This window comes from Meriones unguiculatus, chromosome X (assembly GCF_030254825.1).
Source record: "Meriones unguiculatus strain TT.TT164.6M chromosome X, Bangor_MerUng_6.1, whole genome shotgun sequence".
Classification (NCBI taxonomy): domain Eukaryota; kingdom Metazoa; phylum Chordata; class Mammalia; order Rodentia; family Muridae; genus Meriones; species Meriones unguiculatus.
The window spans coordinates 41,578,076-41,594,469 of record NC_083369.1 but is presented as its reverse complement, the minus strand read 5'-3'; the positions used below and the strand labels follow the sequence as shown (position 1 = coordinate 41,594,469).

The 16,394-nt window shown below is 40.2% G+C and overlaps 1 protein-coding gene and 1 pseudogene across 1 annotated transcript in view; one reads left to right on the top strand and one right to left on the bottom strand.

The window, feature by feature from the left end:
- Positions 1–15,661, bottom strand: part of Rp2 (RP2 activator of ARL3 GTPase) — a 30,944-nt gene extending 15,283 nt beyond the window's left edge. Inside the window, exons 1-2 of the mRNA XM_021629267.2 lie at positions 15,386–15,661; positions 2,545–3,210 (exon numbers count right to left, since the gene is read on the bottom strand). Coding sequence (XP_021484942.1) covers positions 2,545–3,210; positions 15,386–15,484 — 765 coding nt within the window. The 5' untranslated portion in view covers positions 15,485–15,661. The remainder of the gene's footprint in view (positions 1–2,544; positions 3,211–15,385) is intronic.
- LOC110542749 (prohibitin 1-like) lies at positions 1,461–2,254 on the top strand (annotated as a pseudogene).
- Positions 15,662–16,394: the final 733 nt, after the last annotated feature.

Sequence of the window (16,394 nt, the reverse complement as noted above, 5' to 3'; positions counted from 1 at the left end):
TCTCTACTTACTGAACTCACTGAAAGCCATCGCCCATAAGTCTTAGAGCTTTTGCCATTCCAGTTTCCATCTTATCCATATTATTCATTTATCCCAGCACTGGGGCAAGAGAAAAAAAAGGAGCCTAGTGTTGATTGGGCTGTTGGTGTACACTTTCACAGTAGGCTCTAAAAACTAAATGTCCTTTCCAACCAATTAATACTACAAACAAATTTCCTAGGTAAATCATTAGAAAAGGCCATGTTTCAATTTGCAGTCCTGTTGTAGTGTATGTATAAATGGTTTGTGATGAAGAATGGAAATTCTTTGAGGCAGAGAATTGTACCTTTATGCCTTCATTTCCAGTATCAACTATGATCTATTATTATTTTTTAATGTTTTAAATTTATTTTTATTATTAATTACAATTTATCCACTTTGTATCCCAACTAGAACCCCCTCCCCATCTCCTCCCAATCGAACCCTCCCTCCCTCTTCTCCTATGCCCCTCCCCCAGTCCAATGAATGGTTCTCCTTCCCTTCCATCTGACCTTAGTCTATAAGGTCTCATCAGGACTGGCTTGTCTTCCTCTGTGGACTGGTAGGGCTGCTCCCCCCTCAGGTGGAGGTGATCAAAGAGCCAGCCTCTGAGTTCATGTCAGAGACAGTCCCTGTTCCTATTATTGGGGAATCCTCCTGGACACTGAGCTGCCATGGGCTACTTCTGTGCAGGGGTTCTAAGTTATCCTGCATGGTCCTTGGTTGGAGTATCAGTCTCAACAAAGACCCCTGTGCCTAGAGTTTTTGACTCTGTTGCTCTCCTTGTGGAGCTTCTGTCCCCTCCAGGTCTTTCTATCTCCCCCTTTTTTCATGATTCCCTGCAGTCTGCAAAATGTTTGGCTATGAATGTTTGGCATATGGTTTGATACCCTGTTGGGTAGCGTCTTTCAAAGGTTCTCTGTGATTGGCTCCTGTCCTGTTCCCTGTTATCTCCCTCTTCTGATGTCCATCTCATTTGCCTTTCTGGATGAGGATTGAGCATCTTACCAGGGCCCTCCTTTTTGATTAGCTTCCTTAGGTGTACAGGTTTTCAACAAGGAGGACCTTGGTATACCTGATCTATTATTTTCGGGTTGCAACTAATTACAAGTTATTTAGACAAAGATGTGGGAAAAATAAAAATAAAATAAAATGATGTGAAAAACAAACATACATCATAAAATAAATGAGATGTGGTAACAGCATAACCTGCTCGTAACTGGTGCTAATAAATGCTTACTGAATTGAACTAGATTAAAAAGTTTTCTTGAAAAAGGATGTTGAGGCCCAAGCAATCTGCTTCTAAGGCAAACCTTGTGGAGGCAGAGAGTTAGGGGACAAACTTAAGGGTTGCCAATATTTCTAATAATTAATTTGAAAACAACAAAATGATGTGGAGGTCAGAGTGAAAGCAGGTGTGAGTGGATGTAACAGACAGAAATATGGCTGCTAAAGTGTTTGAGTCCATTGGAAAGTTCAGCCTGGCTTTATCAGTTTTAGGAGGTGTGGTGAACAGCTTATATAATATGGATGCTGGGCACAGACCTGTCATCTCTGACTGATTCCGTGGAGTACAGAACATTGTGGTGGGGGTCATCACCACAATTCTCATCCCTTGGGTACAGAAACTAATTATCTTTGACTGCCGCTCTTGACCATGGAACATACTGGTCATCACTGGGAGCAAAGACTTGCAGAATGTCAACATTACACTGTGTACCCTCTTCTGGCCAGTGGCCATCCAACTTCCTCGCATCTACACCAGCATCTACGAGGACTATGATGAGCGGGTACTGCCATCTATCACCACAGAGATTCTCATGTTGGTGGTGGCTCAATTCAATGCTAGAGAATTGATTACCCAGTGAAAGCTGATCTCCAGGCAGGTAAGCAATGACCTCACAGAGAGAACAGCCACATTTGGGCTCATCTTGGATGACCTTCAGCAAGGAGTTCACAGAAGCAGTGGAAGCCAAATAGGTAGTTCAGCAGGAAGTGGAGAGGGTCAGATTTGTGTTGGAAAAGGCTGAGCAGCAGCAGAAGGCAGCCATGATCTCTGCTGAGGGCGACCCCAAGGCAGCTGAGATGATTGCCAAGTCACTGGCCACAGCAGGTGATGGCCCGATTGAGCTGCACAGGCTGGAAGCTGGAGGACATTACTTACCAGCTCTCCTACTCTCGAAACATCACCTACCTGCCAGTGAGGCAGCCCATGCTCTTCCAGCTTTCGCAGTGAGGCCTCCCTGCTTCACAACCAGGCTAACCAGGCCACGACCTAGATTGTTCTGCCCCCCCCCCCCCCAGAAATCACTGTGAAATTTCACAATTGGATTAAAGTGAGGGAAATGAAAGTAAAATCACTTCAGATCTCTAATTATTAGAAAGAAAGAAAGAAAGAAAGAAAGGAAGGAAGGAAGGAAGGAAGGAAGGAAGGAAGGAAGGAAGGAAGGAAGGAAGGCAAAACATAGAAATTCTCCAAAGTAGCATGGTCCTATCTAGGTCTATTTCTTTCCTCTTTCTCCTTACCTCATCAATTAGTTTCCTTGCATTTGCAGTTGTATAATCATCAGCAAATAATACCACGAGACATGACTCATCACTGTTCTTCTGTCTTTGGCCCCGGGATATGGGAACAATGCTTCTATTGGCTTCTGTGGAAATTCGTACAGCTTTGAATTCTTCCGTAGATGGAATAGGAACATAGTCTTGAACCATGGCATTTTCTGGAAGAATGCTCCAGTTGAGCTCTCCTGACACAGGTGTAAAATCATGAACATGACTCCATATGTTATTAAAGATACTAAGCCCTGCATCTTTGAATTGGGCTGCTAATTCAGGGTAGTACCACTGAAAACAGCCAACCTTAATGTTTGTAGAAGATTCAATAATGGGTTGAGTGGCACAGCACAGAAAGACTTCCAACTTTCTACAGTCCCTCACACGAAATTGTTGGCAAGCCAACATGCACTTGCAATCTCTACAATTTCGGAAAAACACACTGCCTTTCACTGGTCCCAAAAATATTATGCAGTTAGTGCAGTCATCAATGGTAATAGTAGCTGAGTGATCAAAAATATAGATGTTACAGTTCTCACAGTCTTGAATGACAAATTGTTGTCCTGCTACTTTTCCAGGTAAGCAACCTACTGTTTCATCCTTCAGTCCGCTGAACATGTAATCTTTTGGGTCAACCTGCAGAGACAAAGCACATCATTTGATAACATTATTCACCAAAACGAAGTAAGTGCCTATGGGATGCCAGGCCTAGCTGTTAATGGTAAAACTTAAGTTCCCCAGTCTCATTGACTCTGCAGTAAATTAGAAAATGAATAGGAGACTTTTGTTTGTTTGTTTGTTTTCAGTAAATAAAAAGAATAAGGGAAGAAAGGAAAAAGGAAACCAGAGCTCAAGGACACATTCACCAAGTGCTATGTGTACACATTGCTTGGATCCTGTTTCAAACATTTTAACTGTAAATATGCTTTTTTTTTTTTTTTGAGGCAACTAGGGATATTCACACACATACACAAAGCCTGTTATATAACCTTAAGTGCATTTTGCCTTTTTGCTACATGTGATAACAGCACTGTGGTTACAAGAGGGGTGAACTTACCAATTTTAAATAATATAAAGTTTATAACTTTGGTTAATATATATCTATATCCCAGGAAATGGAACCACTCTTTCTGCTAAAAATTTCTTTCCTGGGTATGCAAACCTAAAAGGAAGGCTTTGTGAGAGTATGATTTGGGTCTTCCTGTGAGTTAACCCAAGTGATATATGATCATTGCTACTATCAACAGTCTTTCAGACTATTTGTAATATGTATAGCCACAAAAATAATATGGAGGGCAAGGGTCAAGGACATGTTTTTAAAAACAATTATTCTAACGGAAGCAAGATCTGTAAGCCAGGCATAGTGTTCAAACTTGTAATCTCAGCACTCAGGAAGCTGAGGAAGGAAGATAACTAGGCAGGAGTTCAAGTCCAGTCAGGGCTACAGAGCAAGAGTCTGTTTCAAAACAACTGTAAAAAAACATGGCTAGGAAATTAAAGCTTGTATTTTCTGCATCTATCCTAACCAGAACATATTATTTCAAGCTAGAATGTAGCTCAATATTAAAATGTATGTGTAGAATGTACACGGCCTTGGATCCATCCCTGTTAATGAAAATTAAACATTAAAAATATACATACATACTATTTCAGTTTTCTCTTGATTTGCTTTTCCTGGTGCTTCAATTTTAAAACTTCCATTTCCTTTAAAAAAATCTTAAATTGAATATATTTCTTTATCCTACTACAAAATGATATTTGGGTCTAAATTCCCAAATCCTAACTGAGATTTCCATACGCCAGGTTATGCCTAAATCTCGTGGACCCTAAAGACCACCAAGGAGCAGATTCTAATGCAGATGCAGTAGAGCCTTTATTACAAGCTCGAGCTTGGGCCCACACTATCACTGATGAAGCAGTTCTCAAGTATAGAGTCCTGGGCTCAGGGAGAGAGGGCTTTATATGGGTGTTACAGCAAAGTCCGGGAAATTACAGCTTGACAGATCTATGATTGATTGACATTTAGCAAATATTAGGTGTCCAGAGGGCCAAATCGTAATTGTTTGTCTGGAGGAAACTGCCTGGAGGACCATATCATAATTGCTTTACTCAACCTATTATAAAGAATATCTCCATCCCTGATCTCAAGCTTTACTATAGAGCAACAATACTAAAAACTGCATGGTACTGGCATAGAAACAGACTGGTGGATCAATGGAATTGAATAGAAGACCCTCACATAAATCTACACACTTATGGACACCTGATGTTTTACAAAGATGACAAAACCCTTCAATGGAAGAAAGACAGCATCTTCAACAAATGGTGCTGGTCTAACTAGATGTCTACATGTAGAAAAATGCAAATTGATCCATACTTATCACCCTGCACAAAACTAAAGTCCAAATGGATCAAAGACCTCAACATAAAACCAGACACACTAAATCAGTTAGAAGAAAAAGTAGGGAAGACCCTAGAACTCATTGGCACAGGAGACAACTTCCTGAACAAAACACCAACAGCACAGGCTCTAAGATCAACAATAAATAAATGGGACCTCATGAAACTGAAAAGCTTCTGTAAAGCAAAGGACACTATCGTCAGAACAAAACAACTGCCTACAGATTTGGAAAGGCTCTTCACCAACCCTATATCTGACAGAAGACTAATATCCAGTATATATAAAGAACTCAAGAAGTTAAATAGCAACAAATCAAGTAAGCCAATAAAAAAATGGAGTACAGAACTAAGCAGAGAATTCTCAATAGAGGAATAACAAATGGCAGAGAAACAAAGAAATGTTCAAGTTCCTTAGTCATAAGGGAAATGCAAATCAAAATGACCCTAAGATTTCACCTTACACCCATCAGAATGGCTAAGATCAAAAACTTAAGTTACAACACATGCTGGAGAGGTTGTGCAGGAAGGGGAACCCTCCTCCACTGCTGGTGGGAATGTAAACTTGTACAACCACTCTGGAAAGCAATCTGGCGCTTCCTCAGACAACTAGAAATAGTGCTTCCTCAAGATACAGCTATACCACTCCTAGGCATATACCCAAAATTTGCTCAAGTACACAATAAGGACATTTGCTCAACCATGTTTGTAGCAGCCTTATTTGTAATAGCCAGAAGCTGGAAACAGCTCAGATGCCCCTCAGTGGAGGAATGGATACAGAAATTGTTGTACATCAACACAATGGAATATTACTCAGCAATAAAAAACAAGGAAATCATGAAATGTGCAGGTAAATGGTGGGATCTGGAAAAGATCATCTGAGTGAGCTATCCCAGAAGCAGAAAGACTCTCCCGGTATATACTCACTAATATAGACATATACTATAGGATAAACCTACTAAAATCTGTACACCTAAAGAAATTAATCAAAAAGGAGGACTCTTGCTAAAATGCTCAATCCTTATCCAGAAAGGCAAAGAGGCTGGACATCAGAAGGAGAAAAGAGGGAACAAGTCAGGAGCCTGACACAGAGGACCTCTGAAAAGCTCTGCCCTGCAGACTATGAATGTAGATGCTGAGACTTATGGGCAACCTTTGGCCAGAGTGCAGGGAATCTTAGGAAAGAAGTGGGAAACAGTAAGATCTGGAGAGGACAGGAACTCCACGAGGAGAGCAACAGAACCAAAAAAATCTGAGCACAGGGGTCTTTGCTGAGACTCATACTCCAACCAAGGACCACTCATGGAGATAACCTAGGGCCCCTGCACAGTTGTAGCCCATGGCAGTTCAGTGTCCAAGTGGGTTCCATAGTAATGGGAACAGGGACTGTCTCTGACATGAGCTGGTTGGCCTGCTCTTTAATTACCTCCCCCTGAGGGGGAAGCAGCATTACCAGGCCACAGAAGAAGACACTGCAGCCACTCCTGATGAGACCTAATTGACTAGGATCAGAGGAAGGAAAAGAAGACCTCCCCTATCATTGAACTTGGGGAGGGGCATGCATGCAGAGGGTGGAGGAAAGGAGGGACTGGGATGGGAAGAGGGAGGGAGCCACAGGGGGGATACAAAGTGAATAAAGTGTAATTAATAAAGAATTAAAAATAAATAAATAAAAAATTTAAAAAACAAAACAAAAAAGAATACCTGGGTAAACTCCAGGTATTCACTGATTAGCCTTTGCTAGGGATGATGGTCAAAGAACATTTTTGTGGGTGTTTCTCCCTTTTGAAACTGGAGTTCATGCCCAGGTCATTTACCCTTAAGACAGAGTTCTTTTTCAGAAATGGGGTTACACAGGTCCCACAGTCACATATAATGGAAGTACCTAGACACAAAAGCCCTGATATGTTGGTGCTTACATTTACAAATTTTAATCAGATATTGACTGGGCTATTCATCCAATGTTATTTTTCAAAATTTGCCATTATATTAGATATTATAAACTATGCCTCACACAATCTTTTAAATAGTAATGTCTATAATATATAACTTTAAAAAAATTTTAACTGTGCTATCAAAATATAGTTAGAGGCTAGAAAATGTAACTCAGTGATGGACTGTGCTCAGAGTCTGATCTTCAGCACATATCCTCAACACACACACACACTCTCTTTCTCTCTCTCTCACATACACACACACTCTCTCACACACATAGATATACATACACACAGACACCCACACACCCACAAATAGATATAAACACACATATACATACACAGAGTTAATAAAAGGCTAGTCTGACATTTAAAAAAGATGAAATGTATTACCTTTTAATCTATTTGAAACTATTTTAACTATTTATAGAGATAAATATTTACGTGCAAACCTATACACTAGAAACAAATTCCTATATATAAACCACATGTTTGTTTATTTACAAAGTGACACATAAGCATGATAATCATTATTAAACTAGCTAAAAGTGACTTCCATTATACATATTGTATTTATCCAGTTTTACATAATGTCCTAGGATGAGCATTGGTCTACAGAATAAGGCAATAAGAGGTACTTATTTTCTAGCCTCGATTTTGTCACCTAGGACAAAGGAGCCACGTGATCTTGAAAAAGTGATTTTAGCTTTCTGGATCTTCAATCACTCAACCAACATCTGAATACCCAAAATGAACCAGACACTGTTTTAGGCAGTAAAAGGGAAATAATATAGACCTAAATAGAATATTTAAACAACCTATCATGTAGTGAAAGGTGCTGAGAATATTTTAGAAATACAGAGGAGGGACACACAGAGGACAACACAAGACTTACTGTACAAAGTGAGGACGAATAAGCTCACTGGAAAGATTGGGAAAGAAAGACCACACCTGATAAAGGTAATATATTGAACAAGGTAAAATTCTTCAGTTATTAGAAAGAAAATGGAAAGGGGCCTGAAAAGATGCCACAGAGTCAAACCTGCTTAGGCATACACAAAGGGGAGAGTCATAAAAATCAGTATTTGCCAGTGTTAAGGTATTAAGTTTAGGGGTGGTTTAGTTCATATCAACGGATAACTAAATTACCTCACATACTTAGAATATTATGAAAATAGCATCTAGCTTCTTACCCACTACTGATATTTCTTTCTAATAGGTCACCCATCCAACCTCAGCCGGTTCTAACATAGACGTTGTTTCCCTACAGAGTCAGCCTTTCTACTGATAAACAATTCTGGGACCTATGATCTCCTATAAGTTGTGCTTGAAGTGTGTCTCTGGAGATAACAATTACTGCCTAATGTTTCTTCTTCAGGACAGGTCTTCGCCTTGCTAAATTGTGAAGAACTCATTAGTACTAGCCACTTTATAGAAACCTGAAAGGCACAAATTGACTGGTTTACCCAAAGTTGCAGGGTAGACAGCTGAATTTCTGGTCTAATACTTTGGATTTAATAAGTGCTATTTCTGTATCAACAGCACAGGCTCTAAGAGCAACAATCAATAAATGGGACCTCATGAAACTGAAAAGCTTCTGTAAAGCAAAGGACACTGTCATCAAAGCAAAGCGACTGCCTACAGATTGGGAAAGAATCCTCACTAACCCTTTATCTGACAGAGGACTCAGATCCAGTATATATAAAGAACTAAAGAAACTGAAAAGCAGCAAACCAAGTAATCCACTTAAAAAATGGGGAACAGAGCTAAACAGAGAACTCTCTGTAGAAGAATATCGAATGGCAGAGAAGCATTTAAAGAAATGCTCAATCTCATTAGCCATTAGGGAAATGCAAATCAAAACGACCCTGAGATTTCACCTTACACCCATCAGAATGGCCAAGATCAAAAACTCAAGTGACAACACATGCTCAAGAGGTTGTGGAGAAAGGGGAACCCTTATCCACAGCTGGTGGGAATGTAAACTTGTACAACCACTCTGGAAATCAATCTGGCGCTTCCTCAAGATCCAGCCATACCACTCCTAGGCATATATCCAAAAGAGGCTCAAGTACACAAAAAGGACATTTGCTCAACCATGTTTGTAGCAGCTTTATTTGTAATAGCCAGAAGCTGGAAACAGCCCAGATGGCCCTCAACTGAAGAATGGATGCAGAAATTGTGGTACATCTACACAGTGGAGTATTACTCAGCAATGAAAAACAAGGAAATCATGAAATGTGCAGGTAAATGGTGGGACCTGGAAAGGATCATCCTGAGTGAGTTGTCCCAGAAGCAAAAAGACACACACAGTATATACTCACTCATATGAACATACAACATAGGATAAACCCACTGAAATCTGTACATCTAAACAAACTAAGCAAAAGAGAGGAGCCTAACTAAAATGCTCAGTCCCCATCCTGAAAGGCAAAGAGGATGGACATCAGAAGAAGAAGAAAACAGGAAACAACCTAGGAACCTGCCACAGAGGGCCTCTGAAAGCCTCTGCCCTGCAGACTATCAAAGCAGATGCTGAGCCTGATGGCCAACTGTCGGGCAGAGTGAATGGAATTTTATGTAAAAAGTGGGAAATAGCAAGAGCTGGAGAGGACAGGAACTCTACAAGGAGAGCAACAGAACAAGAAAATTTGAACACAGGGAACTTCCCAGAGACTCATACTCCAACCAAGGACTATTCATGGAGATAATCTAGAACCCATGCACAGATGTAGCCCATGGCAGTTCAGTGTCCAAGTGGGTTACATAGTAATGGGAAGAGGGACTGCATCTGAAATAATTTGATTGGCCTGCTCTTTGATCACCTCCCTCTGAGGTGGGAGCAGCCTTACCAGGCCACAGAAGATGACAATGCAGCCACTTTTGATGAGAACTGATAGTCTAAGATCAGAAAGAAGGAGGAGAGGAAGACCCCCCCCATCAATGGACTTTGGGAGGGGCATGCATGCAGAAAGGGGAGGAAGGGTGGGATCAGGAGGGGAGGAGGGAGGGGCTTATGGGGGGATACAAAATGAATAAAGTGTAATTAATAATAAAAATAATAATAATAAAATAAAAAATCCCCCCCAAAATAAATAAGTGCTATTTCTGGTACTCTTGAGACAAATGTTGCAGATACAAGTGTGTTCTTCAGACTCAAATCACAATTTTCATACTTAGGCTATCATTTAGAGAAATAATTCTTTTTTTTTCCCAAGAAGTCAAGATCTCAGTCTCACAATGACCACACTCACAGAGCAGACTGAAATCCAGGAGGCTGTCACTGAACTCAAAAGGACCAACTCTGCCCCAGCCCCCCAAGTTGCTAGAATTATAGGCATGCACCACCTTGCCCAGCTAAGAGAACTAGTTCTTATTTCTATTATTTAGGAGTATTAACATAGATAACTGGAAATTAAAAACTACCTTTCTGTGCCATTCATCCTCATGCTATTTTTTGCTTCATTATTTCCTGTTTTCATTCCAAAGGACCAGTAAACTCTTGGAGATTAAGAATGGTAATTTTAGTGCATGTATGCCTGTCTTTCTGTTTCTGGATTACCTCACTCAGTATTATGTCTCTAGTTCCATCCATTTACCTGCAAATTTCATGATTTCCTTGCTTTTAATAGCTGAGTAGTATTCAATTGTGTAAATGTACCACAGTTTCTTTTTTCATTCTTTGGTTGAGGGACAGGTAAGTTGTTTCCAGATTCTGGCTATTACAAATAAAGCTGCTATGAACATACTTGAGCAAATGTCCTTATTGAATGGTGAGGCATCCTTTGGGTATATGCCTAGGAGTGGTATAGCTGGATCTTGAGGTAGTGCTATTTATTCCTAATTTTCTGAGAAAGCGCCAGATTGATTTCCAAAGTGATTGTACAAGTTTGCACTCCCACCAGCAATGGAGGAGGGTTCCCCTTTCTCCACATCCTGTCCAGTATGTGTTGTTTCATAAGGTTTTGATCTTAGCTATTCTGATAGGGATAAGATGGAACCTCAGAGTTGTTTTGATTTGCATTTCCCTGATGACTAAGGATGAACATTTCTTTTAGTATTTCTGTGCCATCCTATATTCCTCTGTTGAGAATTTTCTGCTTAGTTCTTAGTTCTGTACCCCATTTTTAATTGGATTATTTGGTTTATTGGTGTCTAATTTCTTGAGTTCTTTATATATTCTGGATATTAGTCTTCTATCGGATGTAGGGTTAATGAAGATCTTTTCCCAGTCAGGTAGGCTGTCGTTTTTTTTTTGTTTTTGTTTTTTTTTTTTTTTTCTATTAACAGTATCCTTTGCTTTACAGAAGCTTTTCAGTGTCACAAGGTCCCATTTATTAACTGTAGATTTTAGAGCCTGAGCTATTGGTGTTCTGTTCAGGAAATTGTCTCTTGTGCCAGTGAGTTCGAGGCTCTTCCCCACTTTTTCTTCCAAAAGATTTAGTGTAAGCGGATATTAGCCGTATAATATAAGACAGCTATCTATAGACCTAAAGAAACTAAACACTAAGGAGGACCCTAGGGATGATGCTTAAATCTCACTCAGAATGTCAAACAGGATAGACACTAGAAGCGGTGGAAGAGAGGAAACAGGATGATAGGATCCTCTGAAAGGATTCACCCAACAGGGGATTGAAGCAGATGCTGAGACTCAGGGCCAAACTTTGGGCAGGGAGTCTTATGGAGGAAGAGAGGAGTGGGATTAGAGGGACATAGAGGGGACAAGAGCCTCACAAGGAAACCATTAAAACTAAAAGATCTGAGCCCATGGGGTCCTGTAGAGACTGATGCACCAACAGAGGACCATGCATGGAGAAGACCTAGACCCCCTGCTCAGATGTGGCCAATTGGCAGCTCAGTCTCCATGTGGCTCTCTGAGGGAAGAGATCAGGGTTGCCTTTCTCACTAACTCAGTTGACTGTTCTCTGACTCCTCGCCCTTGATGATGCAACCTTGCCAAGCTATGGAGGAAGAGGATCCAAGCAGTCCTGATGAGACTTAATAAGCTATGGGCAGATGGCAATAGTGGAGAACTCACCTTTTCAGTGGACTAGGGGAAGGGATGAGGGGAAGAGTGAGGGAGGGCGGGATTGGAGTGCTTGAGGGAAGGGGGCTTCAATCAGGATATATAATGAATAAATTGTGAAGAAAAAATAATAAAAAAGTAATAATTTTGGCTTTTCCTTTGTGTCTGAATACATATACATTGAATAATTTGCTTAACTACTGAATACAGCACACAAATATTGGGAAAAGCATTTCTTTCAAAATTATTTAAACAGAGATATTGCAATCCAAAAATATTTCATCATGTCAGTGTAGTGAGGTTTTTTTTTTTTTTCTTTTTCAAAGTCAGCAGCAGTGGAAAACAAATTTCTTCCACTGTTGACTGCAGTATGTAAGTTGCCATGACACTACTTTGTCCTCAAACATTCTTTCTAATTGAGACAATTTATCCCTGTTTCAGTCCCTTAAGGCTGAGCTAATTACCCAATGCAAAATCCAAAACCCATGGGGTACCAGAAAACTCTGATTATACAACCTAACAAAATTTTAACCACCACTTTTCCAATGGTAAGAAAATTATAGGCAACTCATTTAAAAAAAAAAAGTCTTACAGGTTGACTAATGGTTTGATCTAAACACAGACATATTTCATTATATTATGAAAAGACAAAGTATGTCTGGTACTAAATGTTCAATGTATCTCAGTTATTTCTGTAGGTTGTGTATTTACAGTCAGTTCCTTAGTGAAAACCTAAAAGTTTCAAGAGATAGTAAGACCAGGTTCAGTAAAAGTACTACTGAAGGGCTGGGGGTAAAGATCAGTGACAGAGTACCTGCCTAGCATCCTGTGTTCTATTCCCAGTGCCACAAGAGATATTTTAACTTTTATTATATACATACCCAGAAGCATGAGTTTATTTTACAATCCAATAACAGCTCTTATATCCCCACAACTACAGTACTTAGTAATGTTCTCAAAAGTTCCTTTATTGTTGTTATATCTATGTTTGTAAATATGCAAAAATATATAAATACAACCTGCTGATTGTTTGTACTGATGATTTGTTATACCAAAACATTAATAAGAGACATACTATAAAGTTTTTTTGTTTGTTTGTTTGTTTGGTCAAAAGTGTTGTATTAAGAAATACTTAACTATTCATGACAACCATTTAAAAAAAAGCTCTCTCATTATTTTTGGGAAGCCAACATAATTGATGTCTATCAAAGTCTTTTACTAAGCAACTATACTGAGCAGAAATGAAGAACTATGTAGAAAGAGGAACTATTGTGACATGTATGCCTAAGTAAGTATATTTTGTGCAAGATTAGGGGACTCTTTAAGACCTTTTGGGGTTCTAGATATATATAAGATAAAATGGTTTCAGAGCTGAAAACTTTGTGCTGGATAAAAATATGTAAAAAATAAAAATAAAATTTTAAATGTTCTTATTTACACCAGAAAGTTTAATGCATGCTCACATGATAGGGGAAGGGACACCTAGATGCTTGTATTCCACTATGCTATTTTTTTCAGTACTTTTACTTAGATAAAGAGCACAAGAAATCACAGAACATATTGAAGATCCCAACTATCAGGATGTGATAGTACAAGCCCATAATCTCAGTACTCAGTAAGCTGAAGCAGGTGGATTGCCAGAAGCTCAAGGCCAGCCTGGGCTTCATAATGTGTAACAGGCTAGCCAGAAGTAAATAACAAAACATTGTCTCTAACCAGAGTTGGTGATGCATGCTTGCAATTCTGGTACTCAGGAGATGGAGGCAGGGTTATCAAACAGATGTTTAGGGCTAGCCAGAGTTACATGAGACCTTGTTTCAAAATATAATAATAAAAAAATCTTGTTGCAAAAATAACCTAACAAAATATAGCAATAAGAACAGATGATCCCAAGTAGTGAGAATGTTATTATTAAAAGTTAGCTGAAAGACAATTATTATGAAACAGTGAGCCACAGTCAACCAAGACTACTGCAAAATAATTGCACACTTTAGTTTTAGCATGTGACTTTAAAACAAAAAGCCAAAAGCAAAACAAAAACAAATAAACAAATACTCTCTCTAGAGCAGGAAGTTCAAATTTAAAAAGCACTGTTTAGTTAGGGATGCCACTCAGTGGTAGAATGCTTGCCTAACATGGTTCAATCCCCAGCACTGGAAAGAAAAAAAAAATAAGCAGCACTATTAGAAAAGGCACACATACAGGCAGAACACTGTATAAACAAACAAACAAACAAATTAATCTTGAAATCCTAAGGCTGTAAATGAAAATGAATATTTCAAAATCCACCCACCAAATGGCAACAATCTTCTTATAAAACAGAAATAAGATCACTTTCCTACATGACAAAATACTGCTAGAAGAGGAACAAAAGGCCACATGGCCCAAGAAGGGTTTCAGAGTCAAAAAGCAAAAAGCTGAGTCTGAGAATTCCATCAAAATCTTCTATTTTTTTAAAAGTCAATACTTTGAGAATCTCATTTATATGAATGTCTAAATTCTCCTGGGGATTTGAAATGATGCAGGATGATTCATTATACCAAAATGTTAATAAGAGACATACTATAAAGTGTTTTGTTTTTGTTTTTTGGTCAAAAGTGTTGCATTTAGCAATAGTTAACTGTTCATGACAACCATTTAAAAAAGAAGCTCTCTTATTTTGTTTCGGAAACCAACATAACTGATGTCTATCAAAGTCTTTTACTAAGCAACTATACTGAGCAGAAATGAAGAACTATGTAGAAAGAGGAACTATTGTGAAATGTATGCCTAAATAAGTGTGTTTTGTGCAAGATTAGGGGACTTTTAAAACCCATTTGGGGTTTTAGATCTATATAAGATAAAAATAAGGGCGTTTTCATTCATATAAAGAAACTACTTCCTGGTTTGTGTTGAGTACTTTCACCTTACACAATACAGTCAAAGACTGCCTCAATGTTTATTATTCCTTTCCGGTAAATGAAAGAGGAAGAGTAAAGGTGGACATGAAACAGCACATTCAGTAACTGTGTTAACACCAAGAGGCACCAAAAGCGATTTGCCGAGGAGGGCAGACAAAAGAGTAACAGCTTGAAAACACAAGCAGCAGAAAAGTCAATCTTGTGTGTGTAATTCGACCACTGGACCAAACCCCTTTGGCCACTGCTGGTAAAAAGAACTGATTGGAGATCCAGCACCCTCCTGGCTCCTTCCCTTCCTAGAGTCCGTCCTGGGATGGGGAGTCGCAGAACCTAGGGAGAGGCCCTAGGGGTCTAGTTAGGTTGACCATCAACTCTAAGCCTCTTTTGAGCCCTTCCCCTCCCGCCCACCAAGTCCTGCGACTTCAGCTGCCTGTGAGGGCGAGAGAAAGGCAAGTGTGGGCCGCCCGCCAAGCTTCCCCGCTCTCTTCCGCTCCTTCAAGACCCCCAAGAGGCAGCCAGGAGGACACAGAGCAGGGGAGCTCCCAAAACATCACCTTCTCCCGCTGGTCCCAGCTGTACAGCTTGGGCTGCTCCTCTTCTCCCTCTGCCCGCGACTCCTCACTCTTCCGCCTCTTAGAGAAGCAGCAGCCCATGGCGCCTGCCTAAGGCTAATGGACCCCGCTTGCTTGGACACTTCACAGAGGATGATGAGAACCCAGGGCGACTCGGTCAGCAGCTTTTCGGACACCGCTCAGGAGAGCGGCCCAGCTGCCTGCAAGCATCTGCAACCCACCAGGCCCAACACCCTTCTCCTTTTTTCCACCCCTCGGTCTCCGTGACAACCATAGTAACCAATAAACAGTCAGCAGCCACTGAGCCAATCAGAGCCCCACAAGCTGCTCTGCGCTTATGAAGTTCAGGCTCATTTACCAATCAGAGAGAGCGGTGCTCTCACAGAGCGTTCCGCCTCCCAGCCCCTCCTCTCCAGGGACTCGGCTGGGCAAGCTGGCTGGTCTTTGACAGGGCTGAGTCCCTTTCTCCACCCTGGCGCTCAAGTTTCCCAAGTTTCCAAAATCTTAGCTCTGGAGTGGATGCCATTGTAGAATAGTAAATTTGTTTTATGACATAAGTAGCGAAGGAAAAAGAATTCTTGCTGACATCGTAAGACAAATTTATGTCCTTCACTACTCCCCTCAGTACCCTTTTCATGGGCCCCAAAGACTTCTTGTCAACTTGTGGATATCTGTTATCTACGGCAATCAGGAGAAGGCTCAAATCTCCTGCTTAATGATAGTTGTAAGCCACCAAGTAGGTGCTGGGGACCAAACCCGGGTCCTCTACAAGAGGAGCAAGTGCTCATAAACACTTAGCCATCTCCCCAACCTGTTGAGGGCTTTCTAAAAACTTCCACTTATCGACTCAAAAACCAAGTATCTAGTAAAATAATCGAGAATTGTATCCTTACTATAGCAGTAAGGAATTGAATTTGAGAGCAAAAGGATATATAAAGGGGCATGCACCTTTGAATCTCTCAGACTAGGTGCTCAATAAAATCAAATGATT